Source organism: Gobio gobio, assembly GCF_949357685.1.
Source record: "Gobio gobio genome assembly, chromosome: 1".
Lineage (NCBI taxonomy): Eukaryota > Metazoa > Chordata > Actinopteri > Cypriniformes > Gobionidae > Gobio > Gobio gobio.
This window is the reverse complement of record NC_137097.1, coordinates 46,052,696-46,064,934: the sequence shown is the minus strand read 5'-3', so window position 1 is coordinate 46,064,934 and position 12,239 is coordinate 46,052,696. Positions and strand designations below refer to the sequence as shown.

At 39.2% G+C, this 12,239-nt stretch overlaps 1 protein-coding gene across 1 annotated transcript in view; it reads left to right on the top strand.

Annotated features, from left to right (window-relative positions):
- mrc2 (mannose receptor, C-type 2) overlaps positions 1 to 12,239 on the top strand; it is a 73,356-nt gene that overhangs the window by 53,698 nt on the left and 7,419 nt on the right. The window contains exons 10-23 of the mRNA XM_079821654.1: positions 2,082 to 2,197; positions 2,312 to 2,460; positions 2,584 to 2,801; positions 3,729 to 3,871; positions 4,698 to 4,785; positions 5,098 to 5,260; positions 6,243 to 6,406; positions 6,848 to 7,016; positions 7,233 to 7,375; positions 7,801 to 7,915; positions 8,132 to 8,289; positions 9,451 to 9,559; positions 9,653 to 9,891; positions 9,971 to 10,136. Of these exons, the coding sequence (XP_079677780.1) occupies positions 2,082 to 2,197; positions 2,312 to 2,460; positions 2,584 to 2,801; positions 3,729 to 3,871; positions 4,698 to 4,785; positions 5,098 to 5,260; positions 6,243 to 6,406; positions 6,848 to 7,016; positions 7,233 to 7,375; positions 7,801 to 7,915; positions 8,132 to 8,289; positions 9,451 to 9,559; positions 9,653 to 9,891; positions 9,971 to 10,136 (2,140 nt within the window). The remainder of the gene's footprint in view (positions 1 to 2,081; positions 2,198 to 2,311; positions 2,461 to 2,583; positions 2,802 to 3,728; positions 3,872 to 4,697; positions 4,786 to 5,097; positions 5,261 to 6,242; positions 6,407 to 6,847; positions 7,017 to 7,232; positions 7,376 to 7,800; positions 7,916 to 8,131; positions 8,290 to 9,450; positions 9,560 to 9,652; positions 9,892 to 9,970; positions 10,137 to 12,239) is intronic.

Sequence of the window (12,239 nt, the reverse complement as noted above, 5' to 3'; positions counted from 1 at the left end):
ATGGCACACATCTGCTCTGTCCCATATGGCACCCTAAACACTTGCAGTCTCACTTTCGTGACGTAATCCCGTTTTAACTGTCAGGAAGAAGTCTGCTGCGGAGCTCACACCAGTGCTGGCTCAACAAAAGTGCGCATCACGAGCAGGGCACCCTTCTGAAACGTAAAATAACAAATGGGACATCTTACTGTCTCATGGACTTAACGGACACGCACACACATATAATGTGTGCCATTTGGGACAGGGCCTTCATTGGCACTTTTGGTCTTGTGGATGGCTGCCGTGTGCACGTGTCCAATAAGTCCATGAGACCGTAGGGTGTCCCATTTGTCATTTTAGGTTTCAGGTGGGTGCAACGTTACGTAAAACAGTTACGTCACAAAAGTGCGGACTCGTAGGAAGACCGCAGAGTGTTTAGGGTGCCATTTGGGACAGGGCACACATGAATTGACACAGGAGGGGGAAAAACAACTTGTGACAATATTAAAATATAAAAACAGTTATTTTAAGTTGTAATACATTTTTTATCAAATAAATGCAGCCTTGGTGAGCATTTGAGACTTCTTTCAAATCATTTTAAAAATCCTACCGACCCCAAACTTTTGAATGATAATGTATCTATCTACACATTGCATATTATTGTTAATCCCTCTCCCACTTTCTTCCTGTATTATTATTTTATAAGGCATTAACACTATTCTTTTGCTGCTTTGCAAGTACTTTCTGCAGATAAAAATCTAGTTTTAAGAATGTAATGTTTATTAAAGTAATTGTGAGTTTGTCATTGTCAGACAATGAGAGAACACATCTGTCTCTCAGTATTGTCTTAAACAGTAGAGCAGACAGCCGGCAGACAGGTCAAGTTACCACCTCTTGCCAAGTGCTGACGTGTCATTTAGATACGTTCCTTAAAATGTTGGTGTCTGTGTGTGTGTGTGTACAGGTTTGGCTGTACTTGTGAAGGCCAAATGTCCTCACTTATATAGTGAAGTATTATGACAACTGACAAGTGAAGATTTTTTTACTGGTCCTCACTAGTTAAAAAGGCTTATAAATCGGCCAAATATAAAAACAATGGAAGTCCTGCAATGTCCTCACTAATATAGTGAAACAAACAAACAAGTGTGTGTTTGTGTGTGTGTGTGTGTGTGTGTGTGTGTGTGTGTTTGTGTGTGTGTGTTTAGATTTTGTCCATTTTGGTAAGGTTACATTTAGATTTTTTTTAAATAAATGTTCTCTTAATTTGATTTATTTAAAAAAAATATTTTTTTTAAATTGACAGAACCAACATAGACCACAATGGATTCCTTGCTAGTCCAGACTGGTTTGTTCTGGTTTGTGCTGGTGGGCATGCGTTTGATTAGAACAATTAAATGCAACCAGTTCGAATAATTTCCAAACAAATATCCAGATTATGCCCCCGCAATGGTTTTCTTTCAGATGTATCAGCGTTTTATAAACGTATTGGACCCACTTTATATTAGGTGTCATTAACTACTATTTACTAACATTTAAATTAATAACTTGATATAATTTAATGAACTGTTCATAGATGCTCCTGAACAGTTCATCATATGTTTTTTAACCTAGAGATTTAGTAAACGTTAATACTTTGGTCCCACTTTATATTGGGTGGCCTTAACTACTATGTACTTACATCAAAAATAAGTATAATGCACTTATTGTGTACATACATGTTTTTACACTGTACTTACATTTAAAAAAAATACCTTCATGTAATAACATCTGTAATTAATTTATGACACTTCCCTTACACCTATCTCTACCCTTAAACTTACCCATACCACCACACCTGTCCCTAACTTTACCCGTATCCCACCTCAATATCAGCAAGTGTTGTTCAATACAATTGCGTAAGTTGATGTAAGTACATAGTAGTTAAGGCCACCTAATATAAAGTGGGACTAACGTATTAACGTTTCCTAAATCTCTAGGTTAAAAAAAACATATGCTGAACTGTTCAGGAGCATCTACCAGTGCATTATTTTTCAAGCAAGAATAATCGAATGCATTATAACACAGCAAACTTCTTTCTCTTTTCCTCTGGTGAATCTCCTCAGGGTTGGAGATGGCACAGTCCTTCCTGTTTCAAGGTTGGAGAAGAATCTCTACCCTTTAAAGATGCAAAAGGAATGTGCGCTAGCAACAATGCTACACTCGCCATTATTAATAACAGGTATTGGACACAAGCCTAGCAACATGGACTGGATTTGTATTCAGCTTGTGTGCTTTTTCCTGAAATCCCTAAATTATGAAGTAACTTATGAGATGCACATGTGCATGTTTCCAGGTTTGAGCAGGCCTTTGTGAGCAGCCTGGTGTTTGGACGGTCTGACGATCAGTTCTGGCTCGGCCTGTATAATGTGAATAACACCAGCCCCTTCCACTGGATAACGGGAGACGAGCTCACATACACCAACTGGAACAGAGACGAGCCAGGTGCAGACACACACACACACAATCGTATTTATGAGATGAGCAAGTGTGCACCTCAATGTCATTCCTTTTTTCATTTGGCACTAAACCATAAAAATGCTAATCATGAACCTGCTTGATGTGCAGCACGCATAAAGGGAGGCTGTGTGGTGATGGTGACAGGTCAGGCCATGGGTCTGTGGGAGGTGAAGGACTGTGCCAGCGTCCGCTCCAAATACATTTGCAAACAGAATCGGGACACTTCTTACATCCCCAGCCCTCCTGCTCCACAGCCGACGCCCTCCCTGACAGGATCATGCCCATCAGAATGGAAAAGCTCCAAAATGTTCCACCACTGCTACAAGGTGTGTCTGTCACAGCTGTGTGCTACCTTGGAATTGAAAAAGCGGGAACACTTTAGTTTAGGGTCCAATTCTCACTATTAACTTGTTGCTTATTAGCATGCAAATTACTAGGATATTGGGTGTTTATTTGTACTTATAAAGCACATATTAATGTCTTATTCTGCATGATTTTATTCTACATCCTAAACCTAAACTTAACAACTACCTCTTAACTAAGCAATTCAAATCAAAAATATTTTTTAATTGCAAAATGTAACTATATTAGCACCCAGCTCTTTATAAAAAGTTGTATATAATTATGTCAAAATTGATTTGCATACGTACCGTTTGTTTGCATTGGGCGATATATATGGATTGCTTGTATAGTTGCAAAATGTAAACTATATTATCGCTCAGCTCTAATCTGCTAGATGTAACTACAAGGCATGAAGAAATGTATATATTATGTATATCATGATTTTCTGTAAAGCTGCCTTGAAACAAAGTGTATTGTGAAAAATGCAATACAAATCAATTTGACGATCATATAATCATATAAAAAAAATCATATAATTAATCATTAAATCTTTCCAAAGAAATTAGATTGTATTAACAAATTAAACATTTATTTTCCAGATTTCCCAGATTTCTATTATTTAACCTAAAGCCTTTACAATGTAGTCAAACAAATCATCTGAAAACTATGTAGTTGACATTTCAAATCTCTTTTTGGTGACTGCATTAATTGTTTTGACAGTAATGGAATTGTTTAGAAATAAGTTTAATAAGTTTTACATATCAGGGAATACATTTTCACAATTATTGACCACAAATGTATTATTCTTCTTCCTGACATTCTAATTCAAATTTGTGTGGCTGTTCTATTCAAATATTGAGCATATTCTTAAAAACTGCATTTTGTCCAGCCTCATCACTGTGCTTTTGTAGGTCTTTCATGCAGGTGCACTGGAGAAAAGATTGACTTGGATTCAAGCTCACAAATTCTGCCAGAAACATGGAGCTCAGCTCGCCAGCTTCAGCACACCGGACGAAGAGGCCTTTGTCTTCCAGATTCTCCATGAGGCCTTTGGGTAGGTGTGTGTGATGAAGCGTAGAGGCCTAAAATCCACCCCTGAAGCAACACTGTGTGTGTTTGCAATGTAGGGTGTGATTTGTGTGAGAATGAGTGTTTTTATAAAGCTTCCTTAAACTCAAAACCCCTAAAATAGAATGACTTTATGTTTGTTATGTGTAAGATAAGTTATTATCTAAGACAATAGGTGTGTACTATACTAGGCTTCCGCCGATGGGCGAGATCTGCCGGTTGCCGGCAGGGAGGAGTTGTAAACGAAGATAGTTGAAGTAGAATAGATGCAATATTTGTCAAATCCATAGACATTTCGGACGTGTTCATGAATCAACAGAAACACTTTTAAATTAACTACCTTATGTACTGCTTCATACAGTGTTCAACATAAGCCTATTGTATTTAAATGCCGATAAAGTGGTTATTTTTTTTTTAAATCAGTTTTATTTTGATAAACGTGACACAATATAGCATCAAGATTACATGAAAAGATTTTGGGAGCATCAGTTGAGCTGAATGTGTCTGAATAAACTCGAAACGCACGTGATCATTGTCTTTGGTGAATCAGGCCAATCGGGAAACAGCTGTGTCATCATCAGCGTTTGTTCAGCCGATTTGGGGCGGCTGGTCTTGTCTTGCTCTTACGGTACTTTGATGACATGTGATTGTGAGGCAGCAAAATTTCAAACCAGAATGCATTGCGATCTGTCTCCGCTGCAACTCATTTAGTCAAACTCACCTTTTAGGAATAAAATGCATCATGTGTAAATTGCATGTTAAAGGTATAGTAATGTCTAACAGTTCTGCCTTCTGATTGGCTGTGTGGGCAGGGAGGCGGAGGATCATGAGCAGCACTGGCTATGGATCGGGATTTCACGACGGAATAGTGAAAGTTGGACATGGAGTGACGGATCAGCTGTGAGTTTCTTAAAATACTGTGAATTTTTCATTGTACTACAGCAGTGTGTACACTGGCTATTTTAATAATGTAATTATGAGAACCCTTTGGAAGTTTGCTGAGGCCCTCTAGTACCCCAACAGTTGAGAACCACTGCCATAGAGCAGAAAAAGATCCTTAACAAAAACATGCTACCATTGTATTCTTTGAAGAACCATTACAAATATCAATGTAGCATGGTATTGTGATCTGCTACCATTACTTTACTATGGTACCGCCACACTAGCTTTTTGTTTGGAACATATAAAGTCTGTAATTTTTTCCTCGTTCAGGTGGCCTATCAGAACTTTGGCAGAGGGAATTATGGTTCTGCTGAGTGCGGAGCAGCTAACATGGCTGACACCAACTGGCTGGTATCGCATTGTGAGTCTGAGCTGGACTGGATCTGCAAAATACCGAAAGGGAAGGCAGAAGAGGAACCCGAGAGCCAAGAAGGTCTGTTGCAGTACATGTTACCATGTTATCTTCTCTATTTTTTGCCTTTAGAAATACATCGATCAAGCATAACATTATGAAGTTAATAACACTAATTATCTCTTTATCACGGCACCTGTTAGTGGGTGGGATATATTAGGCAGCAAGTGAACATTTTGTCCTCAAAGTTGATGTGTTAGAAGCAGGAAAAATGGGCAAGTGTAAGGATTTGAGGGAGTTTAACAAGGGCCAAATTGTGATGGCTAGACGACTGGGTCAGAGCATCTCCAAAACTGCAGCTCTTGTGGGCAGCCAAGGCTCATTGATGCATGTGGGGAATGAAGCCTACTGTAGCTTAAATTGCTCAATCATTTAATGCTGGTTCTGATAGAAAGATGTCAGAATACAGTTGTGTATGGGGCTACATAGCCGCAGACCAGTCAGGGTGCCCATGCTGACCCCTGTCCACCGCCGAAAGCTCCAACAGTGGGCACGTGAGCATCAGAACTGGACCACAGAGCAATGGAAGAAGGTGGCCTGGTCTGATGAATCCCATTTTCTTTTACATCACGTGGATCGCCGGGTGCGTGGCTTACCTGGGAAACACATGGCACCAGGATGCGCTATGGGAAGAAGGCAAGCCGGTGGAGGAAGTGCGATTATTGGATTATTGGTTACTTTGACATGTACCACCTACCTAAGCATTGTTGCAGAGCATGTACACCCTTTCATGGAAACGGTATTCCCTGGTGGCTGTGGTTTCAGCAGGACAATGCGCTGCCACAAAGCAAAAAGGGTTCAGGAAGGGTTTGAGGAGCACAACAAACAAGTTTGAGGTGTAGACTTGGCCTTCAAATTCCCAAAAGGGGGACCAACACAATATTATGTTATGCCTGATTGGTGTATAAGACTGTAATATAATCGAAACAAGCTTGTTTGTGAGCTGAGTATGATTTTGAATCTAAGTAATATGAGATTACTATAACTGTGTGTCTTTGTGTAGACACTGGTTTAGAGTGGGTTGACTTTGAGGAGGCCCAGTATAAAATGTTTGAACATCGCTCCACGTGGGACCAGGCTAAGAGGATCTGCTCCTGGTTCGGCGCCTCCCTGGTCTCCATGCACTCTCCTAAGGAGAATCAGTTTTTGGTTAGCACTTTACGCAAGGTAAGCACACATAGAAGACAAACACACACACACACTCTCGTCTAAGGTGTATCCTTATGACAGTTAATGTGATCTGGCATGTGGCATCATATTAGCCTACAAAGCCTAAGGAATAATTCACCCAAAAAAAAAAAAAATACTGTCAGCATTTCCTTCATGTCATCCATTATTTTCTTTCTTATATGATACTCGAAATTAAATCTTAGACAAAATGTCAGGCCATTGACTGGTAACAGTGATTTGTATTGTGAATGTCCTATATAAGTACAATTTTGTTTGTCACAGGAGGTGGAAAGTGATATGGAGTAAATTGACCATTTTTAATTTTGGAGTAAATTCTTTGTATGGAGAGTTTATTTACAAATATGTAGTTTTAATCTTAACTGTATATGAAATGTATTTGAAATACCAACCAAGATTTGTGTATTCCGCCGTGTCTAGATGTCCCGCAAAGAAAATGATCTGTGGTGGGTTGGGTTACACTCATTAAAGAACGATGGGAGATTGAGGTGGTCTGATCATTCGGTGCTCAACTATGTGTCCTGGGGACTAGGACAGCCTCGACCAATTAGCAAAGAGTCCAAATGTGTCCAAATCTCCGCCTCAAAAGGTTTGACCACTTTAACACACTCATATAGACGTATGTCATCTTTACCTTGATTTGACATGCACCTGTTTTGACTGCACATCCATAATTTAATAAACTTAAAGAAGTCCACAGGCTTGAGGTTCAAAATTTTTTGAATCTCTATGTCCAGGTTATTTCGGGGAATAATATGGGATTCAACAGCAGTGAGTTTAGTGAATTGCTTGAATGTTTTCTCAGGTGACTGGTCAGACCTGAGGTGTCATGTCGATCTTCCGTACGTGTGTAAGAGGGTAAATGTGACAGGTACCATCCCTCCCACACCCGCTCCTCCTCTCATACCGGCCGGCTGCCCCGAGGGCTGGAGTCCTTTTCTACACAAGGTGAGAACTTCACTCACATAACCTGCCTGCTTTTACACTTGCAAGGCTACGATGTAGTAAAAAAAAAAAAAAAAAATATTTTGGTTTTAGGTTAATCTATTATTTTAATATATGTATATAAACTTTATATTTTTAAAGAAATGTATGATTACTTTGACTTAACTGCAACTGTTCGGGAATTGATTAGATCATGAAAAGTGATCTCTTTTTTACAGCTTTTTTTTGAAAGGGAGCATAAAAAGGGATAGGGATAAAAATAAGATCAGTCAGAAAATCAGACGTTTCACTGATGAAGCAAGATATTAAATTTTTTTTCATTTAGAATATAAATAAATAAAGATCTGGCCCTTCTCACAGGAATATTCACATTGCACATTCTCTCATATCAGTAATCTCTGAATTCTGTTTTTTCACTGTTGTTTCAGTGTTATAAGGTGTTTGGAGAGGAGCTGTCGAGTCGTAGCACTTGGGAGGCTGCCTCCAAGACGTGTCTGACACATAGAGCCACGCTAGTGACAGTGCCAAACCACAGAGTTCAGGGTAAATCAAACCCACACACACTACAAAAGGGAATGTAGGTTACGTGAAAAAGTCAAAAAATGTGAAAGTATAAGATTCATGGATAACTATTATGAGTATTAGGACTGACATGCCCCAATGTCTGTCCTGCTTTCAATTTGTTTGGTGTTGCAATCATTTGTGTGAATGGAAACAGGCTAACCTCTCAATTGTATTTATTGTGTTCTCTCTCTTCAGCGTTCCTTGTGACTCTGTTACCCAACAGCAGTTTCCATATGTGGGTGGGGCTCACTTCAGAATCTCAGGCTCAGTTCAGGTGGTTTGAACCTGGGTTGCTTAGCTACACTAACTGGGCCCCTGGAGAACCAGTAGACAACAGACAACTGAAAAGCCCGGTACTGGATTCTTTATTTAGATTCTACTCATGAATGTGTCTGTCTGTCTGTCTTTTTATCTATCTATCTATCATCGTCTGTCTGTCTGTCTGTCTGTCTGTCTGTCTGTCTGTCTATCTATCTATCTATCTATCTGCGTCTGTCTGTCTGTCTGTCTGTCTGTCTATCTATCCATCTATCTGCGTCAGTCTGTCTGTCTGTCTGTCTGTCTGTCTGTCTGTCTGTCTATCTATCTATCTATCTATCTATCTATACATCTGTCTGTCTGTCTGTCTGCCTGCCTGCCTGTCTATCTATCATCGTCTATCTATCTATCTGTCTGTCTGCCTGTCTGTCTATCATCGTCTGTCTGTCTGCCTGTCTGTCTGTCTATCTATCTGTCTGTCTGTCTGTCTGTCTGTCTGTCTGTCTGACTGTCTGTCTGTCTGTCTGTCTGTCTATCTATCTATCTATCTATCTATCTATCTATCTATCTATCTATCTATCTATCTATCTATCTATCTATCTATCTATCTATCTATCTATCTATCTATCTATCTATCTATCTATCTATCTATCTATCTATCTATCTATCTATCTATCTATCTATCTATCTATCTATCAGCGTCTGTCTATCTGTCTGTCTATCTATCTATCTTCGTCTGTCTGTCTATCATCGTCTATCTATCTGTATGTCTCTCTGTCTATCTATCATCATCTGTCTATCTATCATCATCTGTCTCTCTGTCTGTCTGTCTATCTCTGTCTGTCTGTCTGTCTGTCTGTCGGTCTGTCTATCTATCTGTCTGTCTGTCTGTCTGTCTGTCTGTCTGTCTATCTATCTATCTATCTATCTATCTATCTATCTATCTATCTATCTATCAGCGTCTGTCTATCTGTCTGTCTATCTATCTATCTTCGTCTGTCTGTCTATCATCGTCTATCTATCTGTCTGTCTCTCTGTCTATCTATCTATCATCATCTGTCTGTCTGTCTGTCTATCTCTGTCTGTCTGTCTGTCTGTCTGTCTGTCTATCTGTCTGTCTTTCTATCTCTGTCTGTCTATCTGTCTGTCTTTCTATCTCTGTCTGTCGATCTGTCTGTCTGTCTACAGTATCTATCATTTATGAATTCAGAAATGTAACCATCAATATGCATATGTGTGATTGTGTGTCCCATTAGGGTAACTGCATAGTGCTTCTCCATGGTAGTCCTAATCGGATGGTGGGCATGTGGGCGTCTCGCAAGTGTGACGCAGAGAAACATGGCTTCATCTGCATGAAGGATAAAGGTACAGGAACATCTCAAATTCACAGGCACACACAAATATTGTAAATTGCGTTGCATATATGCTGTTATATATCCTGTGTATTTGTGCTTCCAGACCCTGCCCTGCCCCCTGGCCTGGACCCTCTTTCCCCATCATTAGATGGCTCATTAGAATTTGATGGCGTGCAGTACCGGATCTTGCAGAAGCGTCTGGACTGGCATGCAGCTCTGCAGGTGTGTGAGTCCGTTAATGGAACACTGGCTGCAGTACGGGACCCACGGCAACATGCCTACCTCACTCTCCTCCTCAGCTCTCTCCGCAAACCCGCCTGGATTGCACTACACAACGACGGGGTGAGTGACATTGTGTGCATGTTGTACGTCTCTTCTCCTGACATGTCAGAGCTTCAGCAAAAGCCTCTTGTATTTCCAGGGGCGGAGCTACACATGGTTGGGTGAAGAGGAGATCACTTTTAGTGACTGGCGGGATGGAGAGCCCAATCATATGTATGGATGTGGTCACATGACCACTGAGGGCCAATGGACTGTGGCTGCTTGTAATACAAAATTAAATGCGGCCATCTGTGAAATTCACACGGGTAAGGAAATGTTACAGTATGTTTCAGAATGACATGCAACCATACTACCAGTAATATATTTAATTGACCGAAATGTGCTGTATGCATTCAAAGTTGTCTCACTATTTGATTGGGGTACAGATTTTCTTTACTATTTTAAAATTATAGCAGGCAATATTCAGTATATAAAATAATTATTATTTTAGTATTATTTATATGCTATTATAGTATTATTTTCAGTCAATTTTAGTTTAAGTTTTAGTAATTTGCTTTTATCATTTTTATTAGTTTTCGGTAGGGGTGTAACGATTCATCTACTAAATCGATGTATCGATTTATTTTCCTATGATCTAACTACATCGATCTGTGCTCGGCAAGTTGGCCTTCCGGACGACATATATCGATCTAACATCGTTTTAAAAGGTAATCAATCGATTGTATCGATCATGGGAAATAACGCATTGGATTTAAGCACGTCAGACTTTATATGGATATTTTTTCTTAGCACTTTTAATGATAAAGCCGTTAAACGTTACTCGATTAAGTCTGCCTATCTGTGACATCATCGCAACGCACGCACCAGCAGCAGCGCTAAGAAAACAAAGCATAGCATGGCGGATGACAGAGAAGCCAACGTGCGAGAAATTATCAAGCCACCAGGAGAAAGAGCTGAGTTAGTAACGTTTTACCTGTACTTTCAACCCTTGCTAAATGTTACCTGTGAATTCCTGACACCAGTGTGCCAGCAGAGCGAGTTTTTAGTACTGCTGGCAACATAGTGAACGCACAGAGAAGTGTTCTGCGGTCAGATCATGTTGATATTTTTGAAAAAGAAATCTGTAGAGTCATTGAAGAGTAGTTGGTTACATTTTATCTTTGTTAAATATTGTTTGTTTATTAAACTGAGAGTAGTAGCAGGTTCAGCCAGTTTATTCAACCTGAAAAAATGTTGGTTGCACTTTATTTTTGATATTAATATTGTATTTATATTATTTTAATGTTGAAAAACAACAGCAAAAGTAGCAGGTAAACCTACTATTAATTAAACCTGAAGAGTAGTTAGTTGCACTTTATTTTTTATACTAATATTGTAATATTTTTATGTTGGAAAACAAAAGCAGAAGTAGCAGGTTAACCTACTGTTGAAATGTTGGTTGCACTTACTGTGCTTTTATTGAAAATGTATTGAAAATTGAAAATGAGAGCAGAAAAGGTTAACTTCCTTTTAATTCAACCTAAACTGTTGGTTGCACTTTATTCAAATAAAATTTGAATGCATTTGCCATTAATTGTTGTTTACTTGTTTGTTTATATCCATAATTAATTGATTCCTGATTCCCTTACAAGAAACAACCGGAATCTAGGAAATTTCACCTGCACTGAGCAGTATCCAGATATTTATTTCAGTCACACAATTTTTGGCTAAAAAGTTACTGAATCGATTTCAAGTCACTGAATCGTTTCGGATCGTATCGTTCTAAATGAACCAATATCGTCCTTGAATCGTATCGACAACCTCAAATCGTGATACGAATCGAATCGTTGTTAAAACGAATCGTTACACCCCTAGTTTTCGGTATATCTTTATATACGGTCATGTAAAAAAGAAAGGACACCCTATTGAATTAGATGGTTTTACATATCAGAACATAGTAACAAATCATCTGGTCTTCAGAGGATCTTCAAATTAGGTAAAGTCAACCTCAGGTGAACAACAACGCATGACATATTACACAGTGTCATTATTTATTTAAAAAAAAACTAGGCCACAATGGAGAAGCCATGGGTGACAAACTAAGTACACCCAATTCACACCGCTCAGACAAATGCCAACTAACAATTTGGCTGTTTGATTTAGAATTCACTGTCATGTTCAGACTGCCCCAACAAACACAGGCAAATGCTGATTGAACATGTTCAGTCAGGTGAAAACAAACCCTGACCCTAATGCCAATCAGGGTAACACACTGATCCGACAAAACCCGACAAACGTGTTTGTTGCCGTTTGTCTGTGCGGTGTGAATTTGGGTATTGAGAGGGTAAGTAGCAGTCAGGCACTGCTAATTAAATTCCTTTGATTAATGAATCATCAGTAAGCATGACTGACTCCATAAAAGCAGAAGT